Here is a 25,083-nt window from a genome sequence, read left to right on the forward strand (position 1 = left end):
GCTGTGACCTATCACATTTACACATCAAAGGCTCTGCCTCAGCACACTGACAAAGGGTTTCACATTAGTCTTGTATGCAGCCAGACAAGCTGGGAACAGGGCAAGGAGGCGGGAATTTCCAGACACCTCTGTAGGATGAGCACTCTGGAAGTTTCTCCTACTTCAAAGTGGGCACCAGATATAAATATTGGATCCTCAGATCCAACACTTGAGTACACATTTGGACCTGTTGAAGACTCAGAAGGAATGCTGTGCTGTGCTAGTTTGCCGCAAGATAGAATGCGACTCTGCTCCCCTCCTGCAGGAGAAGCATTGGACCTGCACCTTGAACCCAGGACCACCAGAGTGATGTCAAGGGCTAGTTGGCTGGCCTCCTGGTCAGAGTCTCAGGGACAGAAAGGCGCAAGACACCTTAAAGCTAGCACCTGGACTCTATCTGCTTTGAGTCTTGCCCTTCAAGTGGTGCCACCCCAATCCTAGAGCCTTAGAAGTGGGTCTGTAGGTGCTCTGCCAACCCAGCTGTGTTCCAAACAGAACCAAAGCATTACCATGCACCTTCGCATTGGAACCAAAGTTGTGTCACACATTGCCCAGGCAGGTTCACGCTGCTGTTCGGAAGCACCACTCGGCAACGCATCTTCGATGCAGGACCTTGCCTCATAACCCCGCAGCTCCTCTGGAACACCTCTGGACAATGAATCCTAGACACAGGACCATACATCACAGCTCCACAGTTGCCAGAGATCACCGATGTGCGACGCATCCACAACCGTGGAATTAGCAACACTCTACAACCCTTATTTGAGGAACTTTGTTTAGCGGGCCTAACTTAATCCCTGTATCCGTCCCATGCTCTATCTCAGTTGGCATGAACTTGTGACTTTGTCTCGGCAGGTGTGACCAGATAACAACAGTTGGCGCTTTGTGCATTTAATCACTATTTTTAAATCTTAAAGATTGCATACCTCGATTCAACTGATTGAATTTTTGACGCTTTGGTGTCAGATAACCCATTACATTTTACTCTATTTTTCCTAATTGGTATGGGATTTTTATTCTGTCTGGCTTTCAATTTATGTCTGCTTGTGTGTTGCATAAGTATCTTACACAATGCCTCTAAGTTAAGACTGACTGCTTTTGTGCCAAGCTACCAGAGGGTTGAGCAGAGGTGAATTTGGGATTTGCTTGTGTTTCACACTGACAAGAATTGTGGTTGCTGTCTGAGTAGGGTTTCACCCCCAACCCCTAAGCCAGAAACCCATTTTTCTACAGAGAGGAGCTGCTCCTGGAACCAGTTTTGAGAGACCACAGTGGAGGGTTTTCTCATTTCCCTTCAATGAGACTCCTTTGTCAGCCTATTGATAGAGCGCCATGGTGTTTTGAAAATTGTAGGGGTGCATCATAATCACATATAGTCCGCATCCACATATATACTTTATGTTGTATTAGCAGATGATTATTAGAGAAGTAAATGTAATAATAAATTATGTGAATGCAATGTTAGAAATGTAATTCGTGTTAGTCGAAAGAGTAAAATGACTTTTAAAATGTAACCGCCTATTGCAAAGTGTCTAACGAATTAATTCATGAGCACTGTAATGCATTAGATTTAAACGTGCACAATATTAAAGGCTGCACGTGTAGGAATGATTACTTATATATTGAATGTAATGAAATATAGTGCTTACAGATTATTAACGTGTGTAGTTTTTAGATGTATAGAGGCCTAACTGAATGTCTATGTTTTACTATGAGAGGCCTATTCGCATTTCTTATGTCAGCTGAATTGTGCAGGCCAAGATGTACTTTCCCTGGGAAGGCTCTCATTTGGAGGATAGTCAGCGAATTTCAAGTGCAGGGAAGGATTTTCTGTTCTCAGGCTTCTGTTGCAGGTGTAAGGACATCGTCCTCGTTTGCTAAGACTAACCTTTTGTTTTAGGAGTTAGGTATGGAGGAGCGTTTGCTACAAGAGTCTCCAGGAATGCAGATAATGAGAAGCCGATACTTTCGGTGCTGAGGAAGCCTGGGACTCAAGAACGTTTCAACCATTATTGGACGACATACAGGTTTCAATGGAAAATTACCTCTAGAAGATGTTGAGCCAGAGGAGGTGTAGCAAAGGCGTGTCCTCCATGTTGTGCATTTTGTATTAGGGACAGTGCCCCGAGGGATGAGGGGAACAGAAGGAGCAGATGAGGGTAGAAGGAAGAGATCGACATTGAGGAAGGAGACTTAGAACAAGTTTGGTTGCTTTGCCTACTGACCCTTTCAACGTGAGTGTACTTCTTAGGAAGTCTACAGGCGCTGACAACTTTCCTTGGTTCGTTTGGGAGATGCTAAGTCGGGATGTCACTTTAGTGGTAGAGTAGGGACAGACTAATCAATTCTTGTAGGCATCCATGAAGACTGATTTGGATATTGGAGCAGTTATCTTTTGTTTGATATTTTTAGAGTTCATTATCCTGTTTATGCTTCATCGAATTAGGTTGTTGCATAGATTAAACTTTGTATTAGTGCCCATGTATTTTCTTAACATCGTCATGAGGTGCTTGTATGTTCAGTTATTTTTGGCTTTGTAATAAACCCCCTAAAACTTAATTCGAAGTTATTGAGTCTTCAGTATTGGAATTGATTGGTTATCTGAATGAATTAGTTCTCTCCCCTTTACACTCCACAGCAGGTAAAAAGGTCCAGTCAGCCGAGGATTCTTAAGAGTGGTAAAATAAGATAAGAATCCGGCGTTATCACCATCATTGACGAGCCTGTCGTCGGATCCAGCCTGCACCTCTGCCCCGCTGAGAACTCCACCTTCTTGAAAATACCTGGTCTTCCTATCTGACCTGTGCTCCAATGCAGTCAGCCTCACACCTTATCCTTGTCTAATGCGACCAGTTAGTTTGTGCTTATTGGCATTATTTGTATTTAAAAATTAAAGATATCATGTCTCTGGTTTCCCTTATTGGATTTTTGTTGCTTTAGTGTCAGTTTGTTCATTAAAATGTTCTCTTTTTTTATAAATAGGAATCAGATTATCATTGTGCTGTGTCTTTTTACGTGTTTTAGTACTTCTAAATGTTAAGCATGTCTGCTCTGTGCCATAGCAAACAGGGGATGAGCTTAGGTTTAAATTAGGCCTGGGAGTAATTAACAATTCTGGTAATTCTGAATAACTTTTAGGCATGGAATTACTGATAATAATGCTACTACGACCTCTCGCTTAATTTAATTTAGCAATTTAATGGAAAATATCTTACTGCATGGCCATATTTAATGAGTGTTAGCAGCTGCTATGCTGCTGTTTATGTTCTGTTAATTTACTGCTATTTTCTTAGCAAATAATGCATCATTATGTCTATTTTAGACACAAGGGTATATTTTACGCTAAGAAACTTGCACTAAATGCAGGGAGCATGTTGGGAGAAAGTGCTCATTTAGCGGGTGGCTGCACGCTATTCATGTTCTGGTGTATTTGGCTCAGCTTCTTAGCACAAAATGCATATTAGTGTAAATTTTGGACATGAGGAGGTATTTTTCGGCTAACAAAACAGCGTTAATTGCAGAATTACCCTTCTCGTGTAATTCTGCGTAATCTCTCTGAATTATTAGGTAATTCTACATGAGTATGCTACATGGAATTATGCGAGTTACGCCCGCCCCTGGTTTAAATGATTGAAACATTTACTGCACCTAACAAGAATAGTGGCATTATTACTTGTGGTGGGCTAACATCCATCCAACTAATGATCCACCTTCTGCAATAAGGAATGACAAAGCTAGATTTCAGTGAGCAAGTGAATCAACCGAGCCAGTTTCCACAAGTGGGGTACAGGGGAGGTATCTCCTGTCTAAATGTTTTTCCCATATTTCAAAAGCTTTGTGTTGCATTTTGGCATTCCTTCAAGGCGAATGTTATGTGAACATTCTCATTCTTAGGAATGTTTACATTGGACGGGAAGCTCCCTGCTGGTCAGTTGGCTGACAGGCTGCACTTCCTGTAAATCTGCTCTTAAGAGGATTGGATAATCCATTGCTTAATTAAGGCTTAGGCAGGTGGGGGTCGACTCATACGCTGTTTTTGTTGAGTGATGGAAAATTGTGGAACCCAAAAAAATAGGGGTGAGATTACCTGTGTGACTTATGAAGAAAAAGGGGAGTCAAAGGGGAGAGAAATCGAGCAATGAAGCACCGGTAGGGGCAGAAGGACCAAGCCAGGAAAGAAACCTCCATTCACCAAAGTGGTTCAAACATTCCAACCCATGTGTAAATCCCTGTTTAAGCATGGGTCAGAATTAGGAGTTAAAAGGTATTTAACACATCCGATAATTATCAGATGTGTTAAAAATCTCAAGCTTAGTTACATTTCGGCAGTTCAAGCCTGCTGAAATTTAATAGGGGAAATAAGTATGTTACTTACCGTACCATGTGGATTTTAGTGCGTTAAACACCAACATCTGCATGCTATTCCCAACAAACTTGTTATAGGTGCAATTTTTCACACCCGATAAATAATCATCAATAAATAGCATCTACACTAGTAATACAATCGTAATCAGGGCCATCGTAAGGAGATAGTACCTCATACTGTAAATGCCATACCTGGACGAGCCACTATTTAACAGGTGTGATATTAGCACCCGAAATGCCAGTCATAGGAATGAAGCCACATCTAATACATGCACTTTGACTTCATCTGCACACTGTATAGTAACCCTGCAAGCTTCAGGGGCCAGATCCACAGTACAGTTTTAGGTTTTGCAAATAAAAACAAAAAGCATTTTGTGCTGTGTGGAGTGCTGCAACAGAAACTCAACCTAAGTACAAAATCTCATAGGCTATCAAAGGACATTTTGGAAATGCTGCTTTATGCACTGCTCGCAGTAAGCGTTGCACCACACAATATGCGCGCTTTTCAGTTGCAGGACTGGTGTGAATAGGTTGGAGCAGGGACCAACCACCCAGGAGACCAGTCTGTGGAGCCGTACCCAGCTCCTGCCCCTCCACTGATCGCTCTGCTCTTACTTTATCGTTCCCCCAAGATTAAAATACAGCTGCTAGAATTAAGCGGTAGGGATTTTTTAGGCCAGCCTGTCTGTTCTTTCCACCTTAGTAAAAATGTCCGGAAAAGCAGGAGACAGCACTAAACTGACCAGACACGTTCTCCTCCAACAAATACAAATGGTCTTTCCGCCTCCTTCCCTACCTCCTGCTCTCACCTATAGAGAAAAGCCCACAAACCTGAAGAGTGGGAAGGATGCCATGTTGTGTTATGTGCCGTGCCTTTATGTCATATTTTAAATCCATGTCATGATATGGTATATGTTATAAACAACGCCTCTAGTTTTCCGTTTTTTTAAAGAAATCAACAGAAAGAAACTCTGTTTTTTTCTCTGCATTAATTAAAAAAACCTAAAAAACTCTCAGTGTTGTCTAACTAAATAAACACGAAAATGGAAAGTTAAGAATAGGACAAGACTCCCTAATGAACGTTAGCTAGATGCAGATGTAAGCATGCTTCTGTAGTGCAATGCAAACAAAAATCCAAGCTGCTGCAATCATTTAATATGGCTGCCACTCACAACTCCACTGCCACTGAATTCCCATTTTACAATAAACGGTTCAACATATGCCCAAACAAATACTTTGCAACTTTTTTTTTTATAGCGCACCAAATAAATATGGATATATACAGATACGGCCAATAAAACCAAAATATGAATACATGCAAATGACAACTTAAATACAACTCCTAAAATTAGGAGGCCAAGTCAGCAGATCGGGTAAAGTTTTTAGCATTTGTCAGTGTGTGTGGGTGCCCAGGACCAAACTGCAGAACCGAAAGCAGTCCTGGCGGAAATGCTCAAACCAGTCTCACTTCCTTCATCTCCTGCTGTACCTTCCTCTTTACATCGATACACTCTCTCTCCTTCTCGCTCTGAGGTTTCTTTCTCTCCACCTTCATGTTTCTTTCTGTCTTCCTTGAAAGCCTCCCGTGGCTGCTGCAATTAACCTCGCGTGATGGTGAAAGTGACAGACGCACCAGAAGCCACCCCTCTGATAGGTCCACTCCACCGGGGACGTGGGCGGTGGAATATATGGCCTCTCTGGCCTATAATGTTCGGGGATGGACCCATTGTGAGTTGTGACCCCAGGGCAGGGTAGGGAATGTAATGCACCCTAGGTTTGCTGGGCCATTTAGTATAGTCCATTGTCACACCGTAGAGGCCGATGTGCTGGACGAGCGGCTGGGATGCTCGGTGGTAGAGGGTCAGGGCCGGACTGGGAACCACAACCGGCCCTGGCAAAGTGCTCGGCCGGCCCCCTCGGGTGCCGCGAAGCTCTGTGCCAGGGCCGGTTTTCGGCCGATTTTGCTACAGGGCCGATTTTGCAGCTATGCTGCAAGAACGGCCCTGTAACAAAAACGGCCCCCAGGGGCCCAAAACCGGCCCCCCCCTGTGCGGCGCACCGGGGGATTGCCCGGTGCCCGCTACGGCCAGTCCGGCCCCGAAAAGGGTCGCGGGTGGGGAAAAACATACAGGCGTCCCCATCACGCTCTTCTGCTCCTCTACAATGTAGGGAGGGAAGGCACGGGCTCCCAGAATGCCCTGCGGCCAATCCTGAAGCTGCTCTCACGCTGGAGAGCAGCTTCAGGATTGGCCTGAGCTCCCTTGATTTACGCTCGAGGACCGACCGAGTCTGTGCCTGCTCTGCCCAGCTCAGCTGCCTGTGTTGCTGGGTTGGAGAGAGCTTTCACTGCGCATGTCGGTTTGGTCAGCCTGGGACGGCCCGTCAAACCGTGAGGCACAGTGATGGGAGAGCACTACCACTCCCCTCAGTGCCTGTCACTCCCAGGCCCTGCCCCCAAGTCTCGAGTGTTAATTATTGTTTTATTTTTACTTTCCTGCTGTGGGGGGCGACGCTCCTCGGCCATAGTGGAGGGGCCGCCACTGGTGTCACATTAGAGAATGAATAAAAGAGCCTTTTTAGCAGGATGACGTCAGGCAGTGACTCGCATCGGTGGAGTTGTGTAATCATCGCCGCTGTGCCCCTAGTATCCGACCCTGCATGGCCCCATCTGCACTTTGCATTGCTATACTGGGAAGGTAGTGGAGTGCTAAATTACAGCACCCCACAACTTGCTTTTAGTTCTAATTTTGCAGAAGGTCGAGGAATGTTGTTACTATGGGAACTGCAATAAGCGGAGGCACCATAGTCTTCTGGTCAAGTGTGTGACATTTTTGTATGTTAAAACATTGTTCTAAAGAGTATTTTTATTATTTATTCTGAAGGTTAAGAAAACGGAGTCTGGGATCATGTACTGGTGCTTCTATTCAAAGTTTTTGTTCTATACATTATTAAGAGTGTTAACAGTGTATAGAATAACAAGTTTGAATGGGAAAGTGACTTTTGCAAGAAGAGATTTAGGGCCTCATTACAAGTTTGGTGATTCATGAGACCGCCAAACCCGTGGTGTTGGTCCGCCCACCATATTATAACTGCTGTGGGACCACCGCAACCGCTGGGGTCCTCTGATCCCACAGTGGTGGCGCAGTGCCATGCTGCACCATCAAGCAAATTAGGGATTTCATCACTGCGACCTTGTCATGGCAGTGAGCCCACCATGAAAAGAGTGGCGGTGAGGAAACTAAGGAGGTGCTACAGGACTCCCACTTGCTTCTATACCCCCCTGTTTATCACCCTCTGTTCCTGCATGGCACGGACTGGCCAGTTCATGCCGTGCACAAATGTGCTTTGAGACTCCCACGGCACTACCTTTCTAAGGCTCAAATACGAGCCTTTGAAAGGCACCGCTGTGGGATCGCCAAAGCAGGGCCGCCCGACCTGGATTACACTCGTATTCCGATGGGTGGTCTGACTACAGCTTTGGAGTTGGTGCAGCGGGCCCTGCTTTGGTGGCCTGCTCCAACACCACAACACTTGTGATTAGGACCTTAGTCCTGATGAATGCCTCTGGCCTTTTGCAAACAGTTAAGTGGCAGAAACATATGGACTATCTTTAGGGGATAGTAAGGGTCATTACAGACGCTATCCTATTTTATCCTCGTGGATAGTTAGGGGAAAATAAGGAAATGTAATGCCATTGCTAAATCATTTTAATTAATGGCCCTCAATGTACACATAGGCCCTGATTACAATTTTGCGGGGACATCGGTCTAGAGCCGCCGAACCGTAGGCCGGAGGTCCGCCTGCCTGATTTGGATGAGATGCCCCATAGGGTGGGCAGAAACATCCATTCTACAATGGAATCTTGTGCGGCAGGAGGAATAGGCCAGCAGCACAAGCTTCCATTGTAGGGTGGATGTTTTTAAACATACCTTCTCAATGTGACAGGCATCATTCTGTACCTGCCACACGGTGCAGGGATGATAAAGGGCATGACCCCAGACTCCATAGCGGAGGGCCAAGGGGGAGTGGCCATGCTAGAGGGCGACCAATGCCACATTCCGACAGCTTTCCATGTCAGAAAGGGAGACATGGAATGGCTGTCAGAAACCAACATCATAATGCCGACGGTGGAGCCACCGTCATTAGGGGATTATGAGCATTTCTGAAGCCCGTTAGCAGCGCCTCAGGTAGTCCCTCCGCCCAATGCCTCCGCCCACTGCATCGTAATGCAGGGACGGACCGCAGGAGTAGATGTCATTGTGTCCTACATCACAATCAGCCACTTAATGCGGTATAGCAACACTTATAGAGGACTCTAGAATAGTGTAGGGCATCTACAAAGGTTACACACAGCTTAATAAAGTCCTGCCAGACCTTGCATCTAGAATGAGGAGAAGACCTCTGATAAAGCATGCCATCACGTGTGCTTACTGATGTGAGTGATGGCTGTGCTGTACACAAGGAAGAATGGACGGTTTGATGGCTGAGGTTGCATACAATGATGGGTGGCTTGGCAGGTGGATGAATAAATGGTTGCAGGATAGTTGTAGTTACGAAACTGGAGAGTTGCATGTGTATATATGAATGAATGCTTGTTTGTGGGATAATGGATGAAAGGTTGGATTAATGGGCCTGTCCTTGGATGCAGGTGGAAGATGGGCACAAAGGGGTGGGTAGATGGATGAATAGATATGAGAAGAAACATGTGGAAGGATTAATGAATGAAAAATGCATGAGTACATGGGTGTATAAGTGTGATTAGAGTAAAGCCTGACATATGACTGGCTGAATAGATGGTTGCAGAGGCGTGGGTTGTAAAATGCACGGATGTGGTTGCATGGAGTGAATATGTCGATCTGGATTTGAATGATCTGCTATGTAAACATGTATTGCGATACCCAATTGCTTAATTATTTGTAGCTAATTGAAGTACCTGTTGGTGAAAAGGCTAAAGTAACTGTTGCTTTTTAAACTTACTTTTTCATGTACATTAATCTTGACACTTATGCTATTATAATATGTGAGCAATTGTGAAAGTATTGACAAAACTAAAGTTATGCTTTTTAAAACCCTGGGTATCAAATGCGCTTCACACAAAGTTATGATAGGCTTCTAATCTAATTTACTGCAGCCCTGTCTACAAAAAATAAAGGGGCATATTATCAAGACAGGCGATAAAATTATCGGCGCTTTAGCCGCGGAAAACTGCCGCTAAAACGGCGATAATGGGCTTGATAATATACTCTATGGAATTCCAATAGAAGCTCAGGTTAGATGTCCTTCACATCTAACATGGGCTTCAATTGGAATTCTCAAGGGCATATTATCAAAACCATTATCGCCGTTTTAGCGGCAGTTTTCTGCCGCTAAAGCGGCGATAATTTTATCGCCTGTCTTGATAATATGCCCCAAAGTGAATTTCAGATTCCACTACTCCAGCAGCACTGTTTTCTGCCCAGTTATTAGGCCGTTATGGTGTACTGGCTGATTCCTGCTTTCTAGCCTGTGTGTTTCTGGGAACCATGGACACCTCGTGCATCTCGTACACTAGACTGTGCAATTCAAGAAATGCAGAGAAGAAACTGCTCCAGAGTCAGGCAAAATTTTAATCATATCCGAGCTAAAACTCTATCATTATTTTGCTTTCTCCTAATAGGGCGGCCGCTTCTGATGTGGCACACAAACATCCGGTCTGCAATGTTCTAAGCACCTCTGATTTTACCTGTAAGAGGCAAAAGCACGAGCACTGCAGAAAGCAAGTATTGGCTCGCATGCAAGGCTGTAATACAAAAAGTAATCCCTGGGTGGCGCCATTATTCAATGCCTGTAAAATTATTAAATTAGAAATGACTGAAGGCCACATCACTTATAACATAGGGGCTGATTACGATGTCAGTGGGCCCGACAGCGATGGCACGTTGGTTTCGGACCCACCGACATCTGCCCCTGCGGTCCGCCCACCCCATTACGATGCGGCGGGCAGAGGCATTGTGCAGAGGAACTGTCCGTGGCGCTTCCGACGGACTCTGCCAGAAATGCTCATAACCCCCTAATGACGGTGGCTCCGCTGTCGGGATTATGATGTTGGGGACTGACAGCCATTCCAGGTCAGCCTTTCTGACATGGAAAGGCTGTTGGAAAGCAACATTTGGTGCCCCTAGTAGGTCCCCCTTCCCCCTAGCCCTCTGCTATGGGGCCTGGAGGGACCTATTGTGCCCCCCCTAACATCCCTGCACCATGTGGCAGGCACCAAATGGTACCTGCCACACGGTACGGGGATGTTTAAATACATCCATTCCACAATGGAAGCTTGTGCTGCGGGCCTATACGGCCTGTCACACAAGCTTCCAATGTAGCATGGATGTTTACGACTGCCCTATGGGTGGTCGCATCTAAATCAGATGGTCGGAACCGCTGACCTATGGTTCCAGACAATATTGCGTCCGTCCTACACATTGTAACCAGAGCCATTGTGTCCACAGTTTCACAATGTATACATCTGCGATATGCTGTTCTCTTTTCACGGCATTATTGATGACACAATCCTGCCACTGTCTGTAGACAGATTTTATAAACAGAAGTGGCATAAGCCAGAACCTTCATTTCACTCTGCTAAAATGTTACGGCCAGAACAGATGATCAACACAGCTTAAGTATTACATTAGTGAGACCCCTAGCTGCACTTTGCCTTGGTGGATCTCTTTGAACAAACATATCTGATAATAACTGGGAACTGCAGGTTTGTGGCATACATCTATTTTTACTGCATGGTTTCTCTGATGTTTGGGCAGAGTATTGAAAAATATATTGTGATACAGAAATATTGCCTTAACAATATAGGGACTTGAAAAACAGGAATATCATTTTAGGGTTGCTTTTAATAATGTTGTCAAAAACATGGATGCAGAAAATATCGCTGTATGTAATATCGTTGGTAAAAGTCAATTAATAGGCAATTTATTGTAATGCACTTTTTGTGTGTTTACATTTTTGTTTAGATCAGTGTTTATAGTAAGCTACATTTTTATTTATGACATTTTTTCAATGTGCATATTAGTTTTGAGATACATATAAATAATTGTTAAATATTGTTTTTAGCAGCAGGATTTTGGCTTTTTATAGAATAAAGGTGGGGAGATTTGAAAAATATGTATATTTTAAAATAAAAAGTTTGTTAATTTTAAGGATATGCAAATGTATAAATTATATTTTTAAGGAATGCTTTTTAAACATTTAGCACAAATTGTTTCCATTAAGATATATATTAATGGTATAAGGAATAATTTAAAAAAAATATGCCAAACCTTTTCATGAATATAATATTTAGAACTTTGTAATAAAGAATCTATAATGTTATAATTTTTGTAAATTGTTTTCAAAATTGTAGACATTTTTAAGATTTTTGTATTGTAACAAAAATAAAATTACATTTTATTTTAAACATTACTATTTTTTAAATAATGCTTGATTTTATGATTATTAGTTTGAAATCATAGTATGTCATTTTATGGTTTATAGTTTCAGAAAGTTTGCAAAAGAATGTAATACATATTTTAATTATTAATATTAATAACATGTTTTTTTCTCCATTTTAATAATTTAGTCTGTATATATTGGTTTGTAGTTTAGGTTAGTTTGTTTTTAGATAAAAAATAAAATCGAAATATATTAACAAATGTGTATGATTATTGAGTGTGTTTGAAACTGCTTGATTTGTATTACTTACCATACATTTTTTAACCTGAAATGGATATTGAAAATCTTGCATCTTTAGTATCTAACACCTTTTTCAAATATCCTTAGATTGGAGTGTGAATAGTAAATGTCACCCCTTTAGTGTCCAACACCATCCTCCAACATGTTTGGATTGAAGTGGGAATAGTAAATTTCACCCCTTTAGTGTCCAACAACTACCCCAAATTGATATAGATTGGAATGGGAATAGTAAATGTCACCCTTTTAGTTTCCGACGCCTTCCACAAATTGGTTCAGGATATAGTAGGATTGTAAATCTCACCTCTTAAGTGTCAAACACCTTACAGTGATAAGTGTCCTCTTCTGTCTAGGAATTAAGACAAAATAATGTGCATATTTTCCATCTGGATGCTCACTTACCTACGTCAGATTCCTTGTGATTCTTTATAAATTCAGCAAGCTCAAAATTTCCTGCTATAATCGCCACCTGAGAAAAAAATAAAGTAGTTATGTTTAATTAGCGATACTAAAAAGTATGCCGTTGTCATACATACATATTGTAATATATGAATTTTACAAAAAGTACGAACGTTTCAATTTATGTAAATAAATATCTTCCAATATTCACACCTCTGGTGAAAAAGTCTTACACTCAAAGAGGTCATGAGGCCAATCTCTGACAGGCCATGATGCCGTAAAGGGTGACACATTACACTAGCATTTGTCAAGCTTCAATTAAAATCATACTTCTGTGAACATTAGCTTTTAATAAAAATTTGAAACAAGGGCCCTCAATAGGATGGCGGTCAGACGAGTGTCTGACTGCCATCATCGCTGGCAGGTGTCCATCCGACAATGAGTCGGCAGTCCCACCTGCCCTATTATGATCGGACCGCCAAGTGGGCTGTCGGAAAGCGTCTTTTCCTACTGCTGCTTGTGCTGCGGCCCAGGAAAGGGCAGCATTATTAGCCACAGTAGGAAAATGCACCTTATGCATATAAATGTACTATTTGCCAGGCACTGTTTAGTGCCTGGCAAACGGTGCATGGATGTGTGGGGGGGGCACTACATGTGCCCCACGGGCCACTCAGCAGTGCACCATGAAAAAGCATTTGGAAATTCACAAACTAATCAATACAGCAGTGCCTGCTTAGGCACCGCCTCCATTGTAGGGATAAGAGTCCAAACCTCTGCCCTGACAGGATCCTAGATCCTGTCTGAGGCGGTCTTCCCCTGACAGCGGATGGTCCGACTGCCGGTGTTATAATCCGCTGTAATTGGTGGTTCAACTGGCATCCAAATGAGGCCTGTAATCTCCACAAGCGTTGCATTGTAATTTATTAAACGGAGCCCAAACTATGTCACCATAAAAGATGCCACATTTTAAGGTCTCGCGCCGAGAGGTGCACTGCGCAGCAATGCTCGCGCAGCGCGAGACATTTTGTATGTGAAAAACGGGGAATGTGAGCTACCCTAGAAATCGCACACGCTCGTGCGTGTGTGTTTCCTTTTGAGCTCCCCCATTGGCCTTTGTGTGCGCAATTGGCCCGAGGCACGCGCATAGCTCCTCCCATGGCCTATTGGTGTCTATTACACGCACCAAGCGCGTAATAGACACCAATAGGCTGTGGGAGGAGCAATGATCGTGCCCAGACACAGGCGTGACGCGCGCGCCACTTGTATAATATCGTGGCCAAGGGATGAACTAAAGTCAACGTGCATAAAGCGCTCTATGTAGGCTGCGAAGCGTCAGTGGAAGCTTGCATACAGCTCCAGGGCCGCATCTCACACCAGAGGACTGCTTGGGGGCTGCAAAAGAGACACATCGTGCAGAAAGTGCACGTCAGCGGTATCTTGTCGGGGTTATTTGTGTATAAATGCGCTCTATCGCGCGTGAGGTTTGTTTTCTTTCCCGTGCTGCCAAGAAGGGCCAAACAAGCTGTTCCCCACACCAAGGAACCTGTGCGCGAAAACACAACATTTTGTTGTGCTGAGGTTCTGTGCGTGGGAGCCGCAGCCCCAGCTCATTTGTGTGCGGCCTCTATTAGGACACTAAAAAGTAACTGCGGAAGCTTAGGCGTCGCCCCAGTGCAGGACACAGCATCACCAGGTGTTAGATGGTGTGCGTATATAAGTACTGCACCGTGCTGGGGCTGATAGCCAACACGCAGGGCATCCAGACGCACAAAAAAGCAAAAGGAAAGACCCGCGCGCACGGGGCCTTCTTAGTGACTGACACAGTTGCACCAGCTGCCCCCGGGTGCCCTGTTTAGGGAAGACGCTTCACGACCAACAAATAAATATTGCTGTTATCAGAGGGTGAAAGGAGGGTCATTTGCAGAAATGTGACTGGAGGCTAGGCTGCTTGCAGAGGGGTGGCCAGGGCACAACGACTTTATGGGCTCTGGCAGAGCTGCAGGCTCGGGGTTGTGACGCTGCTCCGCTCTCAGCAGATGGGCATACTGCGAGTGTACCAACAGAGTTCCGAGTTGTGTTTCCCCAGAGATGCCTACTGTGCCCCGCCTAATCCGCCCGGTGCCATAATTATATCGCTACCCCACATGAACTGGGGCCATAATCCTTTTAACCCTTGCCTCATTTGCCAGTGAAACCCCCAGTCTTCCATGTGTTATATTCCAAATACTCTGAAAACTTTCACTGCTTTACTGCTTTTCAAGCGGGTCTGTTCCCTACCAATAAACAAAAATGCTACACTTTTCTCACTTGCTTTAACAGCACTCGCACCCCCCAAAACGTCAAAAAATGTACTAGTAGAGGTTACAAACATTGTTCATTGTTTTTGGCGTCACAAACAAGTGTTAACTCATTCTACATTATTGAAAAATTTACTTTTGCTCACAAGTCTTGCCCATATCCCTCCAAAGGCACAAAGATGGTTCCGGTAAGACTCGCCTCTGCTTTAAAGTGCGCCCCCCTGCAGAGTGCATTATTGCCCCTCTATCCAAGGAACAGGTGGCTACGGGCTACCTAACCCCATCGACCCACCACCGCTTTCCATTAAACTAACCTGTGGAGTCCATATCAGGTTCCTCCAGCAATCCACAATGCATGTCCTTCTACTGTTGCAGTCTTTTAATTGTTTTCCTTCTCTTTCTCTGAAAGTATTGTTTCTGCATCTTATGCTTTCTAAAGCCTCAACCAAGGGTTCTTAGGTGGCAGGGAGTTTACATGTCGGCTTAGTAGAAATGGAATTTTTTTTTTTTTTAAAAGACCAATCGGGTGTAAAAAGTGAAAAGATATTTAATCAGATGATGACATTCAGAACCAATTTATGTTCTTCGTTGTAGATAAATAGAGCAGGCAGCCCACGACTAGGAGGGGGTTGCCTTCTGAATGTATAAACATATCCAGATTCAATGTAGTACTTCACACTATTAGGCTGCTTCTAAGCACTTCAACTTTAAGCAGATAAAAGAAAAGGGGCATAGCCTATATCCAGCTGACCAGACAATAAACCACCACACCTAGTACTCTTGAGGGACTGTGAACCACCAACTAAAGAACAATAAGCCTCCTGAGAAGTCACACTTACAGCTCATCAGTCCCCTGATAGACTAGCACACTGAAGTGGCCTGAAAACAATATTGATAGAGGCGCTCTACAACTACTATGCATTGTTATTTACAATGCCAATCGCTTTTTTTTGGTAGGCACGGGAGGAGATTAAGATGTGCTCTCCCTTGTGTGCTTCCTCCCCACTTCTCCCCGTGATGTGCTCACCCATGTGTACTTCATCCCCACTTCCCTCCGTGATGTGCTCACCCATGTGTGCTTCCTCCACACGTCCCTCCGTTATGTGCTCACCCTTGTTTGCTTCCTCCCCACTTCCCTCCGTGATGTGCTCATGCTCTGTGCTTCCTACCCACTTCCCTCCGTCATGTGCTCACACTTATGTGATTCCTCCCCACTTTCCTCCATATTGTGCTCACCCATGTGTACTTCCTCCCACTTCACTCCATGATGTGCTCACCCTGTGTGCTTCCTCCCCACTTCCCTCTGTGATGTGCTCACCCATGTGTGCTTCCTCCCCACTTCCTCACATGTGTGCTTCCTTCCACTTCACTCCATGATGTGCTCACCCTGTGTGCTTACTCCCCACTTCCCGCCGTGTTGTGCTCACCCATGTGTGCTTCCTCCCCAATTCTCTCAGTGATGTGCTCACCCTTGTGTGCTTCCTCCTAATTCCCTCCATGATGTGCTCACCCATGTGTGCTTCCTCCCCACTTCTCCCTGTGATGTGCAGTGGCTGCTTCATGTCCGTTGCACCATTCAGGGAGTCCTTTCGTTGGCGCTTTCATGAGGACATGATGAGGAAGCTGGAAACTTTTGGCACATTCTCTTGAAAAGCACAGCATGTTGGCGACTGGTTAATCGATTAGACCTATGTAGCGCTTTAGATCTCAAAGCGCTATGGTGGATGCAGCAGTTATAACTCATGAAATACAGGGTGCAACTCACAAGGAGGGGGGCAGGTTTGAGTGCACATTGGCTGCAATTGAACTCTTAAGATGATGGGCTGTGTGTATCCATTATCAGCACTCAGTCTTCACTAAGTGATCTTGTTTTGTTTTTGTGTCAATGCTTTGCTGCGCCCGTTTGACTTACAACGTGCTTTCTCTTTCCACAAACTCGATGTTTGTGTTCCTTTATTTTGAGATGCTTTTAGTATGTCACACACACAACCACACGCACAACCACACAACCACACACACACAACCACACACACAACCACACCCACAACTACACCCACAACCATACACACAACCACACCCCCAACCACACACAACCACACACACAACCACCCACACAACTACACGCACAACCACACCCACAACCACACGCACCCACACCCACAACCACACACACACACAACCACACCCACAACCACACCCAACCACACACACAACCACAAAACAACCACACACAACCACACCCACAACCACACCCACAAAGCCACAACCACCCACACAACCACAACCACACACAACCACACACAACCACACACACAACCACACACACAACCACACCCACAACCACACCCACATAACCACACACACCCACAACCGCACCCACACCCACAACCACACACACAACCACATACACAACCACAACTACACGCACAACCACACACACACAACCACACACACAACTACATGCGCAACCACACCCACAACCACACACACACACATACACAACCACACCCACACACACACAACCACACCACCACACACACACAACCACAACCACACACACACACACAACCACAAACACACAACCACAACCACACACACTACCACAACCACACACATTACCACACACAACCACACAACCACACACACACACAACCACACATCCACAAACACCCACAACTGCACCCACACCCACAACCGCACCCACACCCACAACCACACACACAACCACACACACAACCACACACAACCACACACACAACCACACCCACAACAACCACACACACAACCACAACCACACACACACACAACCAAACACACAACCACAACCACACACACAACCACAACCACACACACACAACCACACCCACAACCACACACACACACAACCACACCCAACCACACACACAACCACCCACACACAACCACACACACACACAACCATAACCACACCCAACCACACACACAACCACCCACACACAACCACCCACACACACAACCACACACACAACCACAACCACACACACAACCACACCCACAACCACACACACACACAACCACACACATACAACCACACACAACCGCACATCCACACACACCCACAACTGCAACAGTTGATGTGGTTGCACCAAGGATATTGTGCTGCATAACTAAATATTTAGAAGGTCCCAAAAGCGAGACCTATTGGCTATGCCAATGCTTGTTTTAAATGACGGTACGCACACCCGTAGCCCTAAAATCACCCCTTGCACAGTTCTGCGGTCTAAGATCCCCAGCAGGCATTGACTCACTCCACCTCTGCCTTTTTTTGTTGAAATGACGAGAAGCACACCCTTAACCCTAAACATGCTCTATCAACAACACTTGTTGTTTTTCATTTATATTTTTTTCATTGTAATGCTTTATTCTTTGTAAAATCAAGCGTTGTAATGCCTCCGCAAGAATTCAGACTTCATTGTAAAGGCTTGTCCTTAAGTCTTCGTTGTAAAGGACTTTTCCCCAAATGAACAACTAGAGTGATAACATTTTGAATTCAAGACATAAATGAGGCTCACGCCTGAACTCTGAATAGGAGCTTTTGAATTTAATTGCTTTCCTAAGTAGCAGACTAAAGTAAATGAGCATCAAGATGCTTAAAGCAGTTATGGAGCCGGTGGGCTAAAAATGTGAGGGGGTATGAGTTATTAGAAATTTGAGACATAGTGCATCTTTAAAGGGCCTGTAAACAGAGAGAGGCATGTTCATAAGTACAGCATCCCCTTTCAACCTCGGTTTGCTCCCCCTACTCATTTTCTCAGTCACTTAACAACTCCCTAATTTTAAAATAGTAAGATTTTGGTTGACAAACTATCTGTGCAGCAGAAGTTTGTAATTAATGCAGGATTGGTTGCTACCCCAAGCTAGGTATGATCAATAATCTCCAGAAATTCACTGAGAAAATGTTTAAAACAACCTTATAGTTAGGTTAGATAATAAGACCTTCACGAACCTTAAAAAATAAAATAATGAAATTCACTGAAAACATCAAAGGATAAAGTGACATTATAGTTAGGTGTTGAAATGAGAAAATAACTAATATAAAAAAACTACTGAAATGCTCCACTTATAATTTAGTCAACTAACCATAATGTGAGCCCCTATCATGAACTGCTTATGACCTCATATATTATATCACTCGCGACAAGTTAATTGACATCATTGATGAGGAGACACTCATTACATTTAAAAAAAACATTGTTCAATATATTAATGAGTACCGGGGTCACCCCCCAAAAAAGAGAAGAGGCAATGGAGGGGGGATTGTGCTCACGCACATGGTTGTGTATGTAACCATACACTCAATGGATCTACAAAAACCCTAACCAATCAGAAGCAAGTCAAACATGCCGCGTACCTGCCAATTTCAATATAATGGCATCAAAGCTACTAACAAGTCAGTGAAATGTGACATTCCCTAATAGAACCTCTTTGGAACCAGAAATCAAAGCACTGGATTCAACTTGTTAACAGGCTGTACACTTCTACTCAGATTCACAAAAAAGCATCAAAGTTATAGCAAATGTAAACGTTTATGACTCCCTTCCACAATTTAATGGAGTCACCTTGTGATGGATTTCAACTCAATTTATAAGGAGCAAGCTAATCATGCACAGTATCTGCAAGAGTTGCAGACACATGAACTGGCAACAATAGTATTAGCAAATCAATTATTTATTTCCCCCTTTATCAGAACTATAGTTATTAGCAAATTCATACCCTCTTCTAAACTTTCCCCTGTTTATGGAACTGTTCAAAACATGCGATATACATACAAAAATAAACATGCTAAATGTCTGCCACATTTCATGTGAACTGTTAAAAGATTTTAGGGCCCGATTACGACTTTGGCGCTCCTGTGCTGGCTCTAGGTCAGCGCAACAGTGCCAAAGCCGCTCAAAGACCGCCCGCCTGATTACGAATTAAACTTGTGCAGGCGGACGGTCCTATTGCCGTTCCCACGGCGGTGCCCTGAAAAAGGGCACTTCAATGGGAACGGCAAAAAATGTTCCAGCATGGCATGGACTGTGAAGTCCATGTTATGCTTGAACTGGGGGTGCAAGCAGATGTGCCCCCTGAATGCAACCCCATGGCAGCAGGGGAAAGGGAACTATGTAGGGCTCCCTTTGCCAGCCCTTTCATGGCGGTGAGCCCACCATGAATAGGCTGGCGGAGGGGAAACTCATAATATGCTTGGTGGACTGTGGCGGTCCAGCCTTGCATAAAATATAGTCCCTCTGTGCTGGGCCACCACCAGGGAATAACAGTTTCTTGATGAAGCCGGTGTTGCAGTGCCCGGTCCTAAAACCCGCCTCATAATGAGGCAGACGCAGGACCGCCACTACTGCGCCACCGCGAGTCTGGCAGTCCAAGACCACCAGACTCGAAATCAGGCCCTTAGATACCAGCAAAAAAACACTTTTGACTCCCTCTGTTACCTGTACCAACTATTGAAAGATCTACACCAATTTAACAAATGCCAAATGTAAGAAAATCATGCTAAGCTCCTGCTTAATTTTGTGCAAACTCAGCTAATCACACTGAAGTTACAGGCAATTGAAAAATACAATAATAACTCTCAATTTATCTAAAAATAATTAACAATTCAGAGCCCACCTGCTGTTTTTTGCCGGCCTTAGGACTCTGCGCAGTTTATCACTGCTAACCATTGCTAAAGTGCTTGTGCTCTCTCCCTATAGCATGGAAATATTGGCTCACACCTGATGGCACATTTAATTTACTTGCAAGTCCCTAGTAAAGTACTTGTACTCCGGGCCTGTAAATTAAATGCTACTAGTGGGCCTGAAAATAAACACCATCATTAGAGCATCACACGATTTGTCTGGGTCTGGACTCTACATGTGGTCATATGAGTTCTGAGTGGTCCTACACTTATAGACCAACAGAGTACAAAGTTGTGCTTACTTCTGGTTTTGTATTAGTAGCGACCCTTGGTTTGGTCTTCTGTTTTCAGTCCTATGGTACTCGGGGTCAGAGGGGCTTCGCCTTACCTCGATTTACATCTGTGCCTTTCCGTGTCCACAGTTTTCAGCTTCAGAACAAAGCCTGTTGGTCCATAAGTATAGGACCGTTCAGACCTCATATGACCACATGTAGAGTCCAGACACAGATGAATCGTGTGATGTACTGATGACCTCGTAACACAAACTGTGCCCAGAGTTCGTAGAGGTCAAAACGCGTTGCATTACTGAAACAAAATAGATCGAAACCAGTAGAGAAGGGGAAACATATTTACGTACTACATTCCTGAGTGCACTAATGAGCCTTTGATGAACCCTTCCAAGCCAATCCAGTGATTTGGTTAATGGGTACCTTTTTTTGATTGGATACGGATAAGACCCTGAAGAGTGTTTATCTGTATGTAATAACTATTTAATGTGAGTGATTTATGGTGCCAAAACAATCTTCTTTTTTTGGGTGTCGGGAATCACTATTATTTGGTTTTGTGTATTTCAAAGTGTTTTTTACTGTTTTGTATGTGTAAGATGAGGCGATTGTGTGTAGAAAGACAATACAAATGAAAAAATGAAAAGTGAATAATATGTTCACATACAGGATTAATATATTGTATTGTGTATTTCATTTAATTGATAGTTGATGAGGGCCTGTTATTTTTGTACTTTATGTGACTGATCCCTCCCCCGCTTAGGCTTTTTCATGATAAAACCCCATTGTGCTTATGGATACTAGCAGGCATGCAGCACTAATTGCACCACCCACTTAAGTAGCTGTGTCTGCAGTTTTATTAATTTATTTGCATTTCGATCAGGCAAAAAAAAACGTTTTGCCAGGCCCAAACCTTCCTTTTTTATACATATACATCACCACTAGGCTAAAGCTCTAAAGAGCCCATATGACAGGGTGCAGTGTATTTAAAAGGTTGAACATGTACTTTTAACTTTTACATGTCCTGGTACTGATAAACTCTTAAATTATTTTCTCACTACTGCAAGGCCTATCTCTCCCATGGGATAACATTCAGTTACCTTATTACATTTAAAAAGTGAGAACTTTAAATTAGGAGCAAGTAGGAATGTCAAAGTTGGGGACTAAAGAATTGCCATTTAATACCTTCTTTAATTATAAAGTCAGAGATGACTGACCTCCTTTTCTGAGATACAGGGACATAACAAGCTCCAGAGACCTCCCTGCATCTGTCCAGCCGACTTGCTGCCCAGACCTGCAACTGGACCTGCCTGAGCCCTGCCGGCAGTGTCTGAGCCCCAAGAGGTGATCCTCATGTCCTGGACCCATGGTGTGGCATTAGTTGAGTTCCCCCTTCAATAAAAGGAGAAATCCTGAGGTTTTGGGCTCTGGGCAACCACTAACTGGCCTGTTCGCCCCAAGATCTTGCCGCCCCCACTGACTGCTAACATGAAACTCCGGTGAACTCGACTCTTTGTGCTAATGCCACTGACGACTGGCAACACGGTGTCTGCACTTTGCGCTACAGCATCAACAGCCCGTTGGGACCGCCAATGTGAATCTCCAGTGATGACCACCAGCAACATCCGATAGGATCTTTGCGTTCAAGTGACTACCATCCGTGACACCCGGCCTGCTCTTTGTGATACAGCAACAACCATCCGGCATGTTTCCCTGCTCCACGTGGCCCCACTCCACTGTGGATTGGAACTCTTCCCACTGGACCGTAGAAGGTAGCTCTTTCAGCGAGACAAACCTGGTCCCTGTATCTAGCCCGCACTCCGTTGTGGTTGGCCTGAATTTGTTACTTTCACCCGGGCTCATGCAACCAGATAATAGCGAATAGCGGTTTGTGCTGTAATCTGCTATACTCACCTGTACTCTCTAAAATGGCACATCTCTGGTTCTACTGATTGGAGTTTTGACACTTTGGTGTCAATTTAATAAACGTTGCTCTATTTTTTTTAATTGGTGTGGGATTTTTCTTGTGTTGTATTTTCCCTTTATGACTGTTTGAAGTGCTGCATAAATACTTTATGCATTGCCTCTAAGTTCAGCCTGACTGCTTTGTGCCAAGCTAGCAGAGGTTTAATCACAGGTTAATTTGCGGTTTGCTTTTGTTTTACCCTGACAAGAATTGAGGGTGCTGCTTGAGTAGGGGTTCACCCCTCTGAACCAGTAATCCGATTTCCTATACCAACCAACACCTTTTTCAAAGGCGAGCATCTCAAAATCTTCTGAAGAAATTTACATCAAACCAAGCAAAGGCACAACTATAAGTTTTACTTTAATGCCAACTCCTGTGCAATTCTGTACAGCGTTTTTTGTTATCTTACAACAAATTTTCCTACGGGAAATTAAAAAAACAAAAAACTCTTTTTTCACCTCCTCTTTAATTGCCCACATGACCATCCGGCCCCCAGCACGGATCTTCACAAAACGTGACATGCCGAATCTTGAGACAGATTTGCAGATTCGGTAAATTAAAAAAAAATTTTGTGGCAACTGCGCCCGATCGCCAACATGTAAGGAGCATAACCGTTACCACACAAAACCAGTGGAATTGCCAATCATGGTTAGAGGCTCAATCAGAATTCCTCCCGAGGACACAGTTGACAGCCCTACACATGACATGACATGTTTATTGGGGGGCAAGTACCTAAAGGGCACAGTGCAACTAAAAAAGCAGGGAAGTAAGAGCTACATTGATTGCTTTGTAAGGGAAGCATATACAAAATTAAAAACTAAAAGTAAAATAACTGTACATCAATTCACAAATGGAAATCGTTTGTATTGCTGAATAATTAAGCAAACTGCTAGAAGTTCAAATATGTTTAAAAAGTTACACAGCTTGTTCGTATTTTATTTGCACTCAATTATAAATGAAATATGTGCCAGTGTATTATTCCCCCATCACCGCATATTAAGTATCTCAGTTTTAAACTGTTCATAAAAAGTGTGGAATTGTTTGTTTCTCCCAGCTGCCCCTGTGTGGTTTGGAAGTTGCTGAGCACGGAGTCAGTGTGCTGACCTGGCGGGCTTGACTTGCATTTATTAGTGTACACCAAGCTTCTAACATGCTTATCACGCCTCGGGCTCTATTGAGCCGCATTTGCATGCCCACATCTGCCAATTATATTTAATGAAATGTCGGTGAGGAACTGGTGTGGGGTGCAGAGCTCCTGAAGGGGCCTGTGGTAATTACACAAAGGCAGCGGTCTCATTCCTGATGTTGAACATCTGTAGCTGTACAATTTAAGGGTTCCAAGTATACTGGGGCGATCTATTCAGAGTGTAAAAATTGATGATATGGCAGAAGTTTAGATGTTCGTAGTAAAACAATTATTTGTGTATTGAAAGATAGGCGCAGCAGAAATGTTAGTAATATGCAGGACGGAGAGGTGTGTCTGCATTTAAACAAGAGCACAGGGGCAAGTCACGACCACCCCAGCTCCTGGAACACTGGGACTGATTCATCTTCACTAGGTGTATTTCTTTTCTATGGGACTTCACCGGTTCCAAGAGTATTTCACACACTAACCTGTGAGATGTGTAGATATACAGGCTTCATTTCCAAGTCGTCATAACCTCTGCTCTACAGGAAACAGAGTAGACTGAATTTTGCACCTTATGTCCTTTCCTTATTACTACCATCTCTTATTGCTGCTTTTTCCTAGTGTAGTTTTCAGTTTGCTTCTGTGGGAGGAACCATTTGTGAATATCTTTGTTAGGGTGTACGGAAGTGTGCCTGATCGCTCTCCCCTCTTAAGCCCAATGAAACCCCTAACTACACACAATACAATTTGGAGAATCGGGCTGGAAGGTGTGATTGTATCCAGATGCAGAATACCTCTAGGGCAGCGGTTCTTAAACGTTTGACTTCTGTGGTCCCCCAGGGAATCACTACTGGAACTGAAGGACCCCCTCTGAGTCATAATTGGAAGCTGGGGACCCCCGACCTAAGTAATATCGATGACTAACACCTCAAAACAATACACAAAAACAAGTACACACCAAACAAATGCACACATATTGAGATGTTTTGTTTAATTCCCAAAATATAGAAAAAGTTTGCATAGTTTTAATTTTGCTACTTCATTTGTACATATTTTTTATTAATATTAATGTATTTATTTGAACATATATGGGTGCTACATTTAGTTTTGTAACACAGCACGGCCTCCTGTGAGTAGGCCTCGCAGACCCCCAGGGGTCTTTGGACCATAGGTTAACACCCACTTATCTAGAATTTGTAGCCTTATGCAGCGCATTGAAAGGTCATACAGAAGTG

General features: G+C 43.9%; 1 protein-coding gene across 4 annotated transcripts in view; it reads right to left on the reverse strand.

The window, feature by feature from the left end:
- The window catches only part of SHANK2 (SH3 and multiple ankyrin repeat domains 2), a 2,937,835-nt gene that overhangs the window by 1,431,345 nt on the left and 1,481,407 nt on the right, over positions 1 to 25,083 (reverse strand). For all 4 annotated transcript variants that reach the window (XM_085643560.1, XM_085643562.1, XM_085643561.1 and 1 more), the window contains one exon: positions 12,520 to 12,586. In XM_085643560.1, the coding sequence (XP_085499686.1) occupies positions 12,520 to 12,586 (67 nt within the window). The remainder of the gene's footprint in view (positions 1 to 12,519; positions 12,587 to 25,083) is intronic.

Source organism: Triturus cristatus, chromosome 3_1 (assembly GCF_964204655.1).
Source record: "Triturus cristatus chromosome 3_1, aTriCri1.1, whole genome shotgun sequence".
NCBI lineage: Eukaryota > Metazoa > Chordata > Amphibia > Caudata > Salamandridae > Triturus > Triturus cristatus.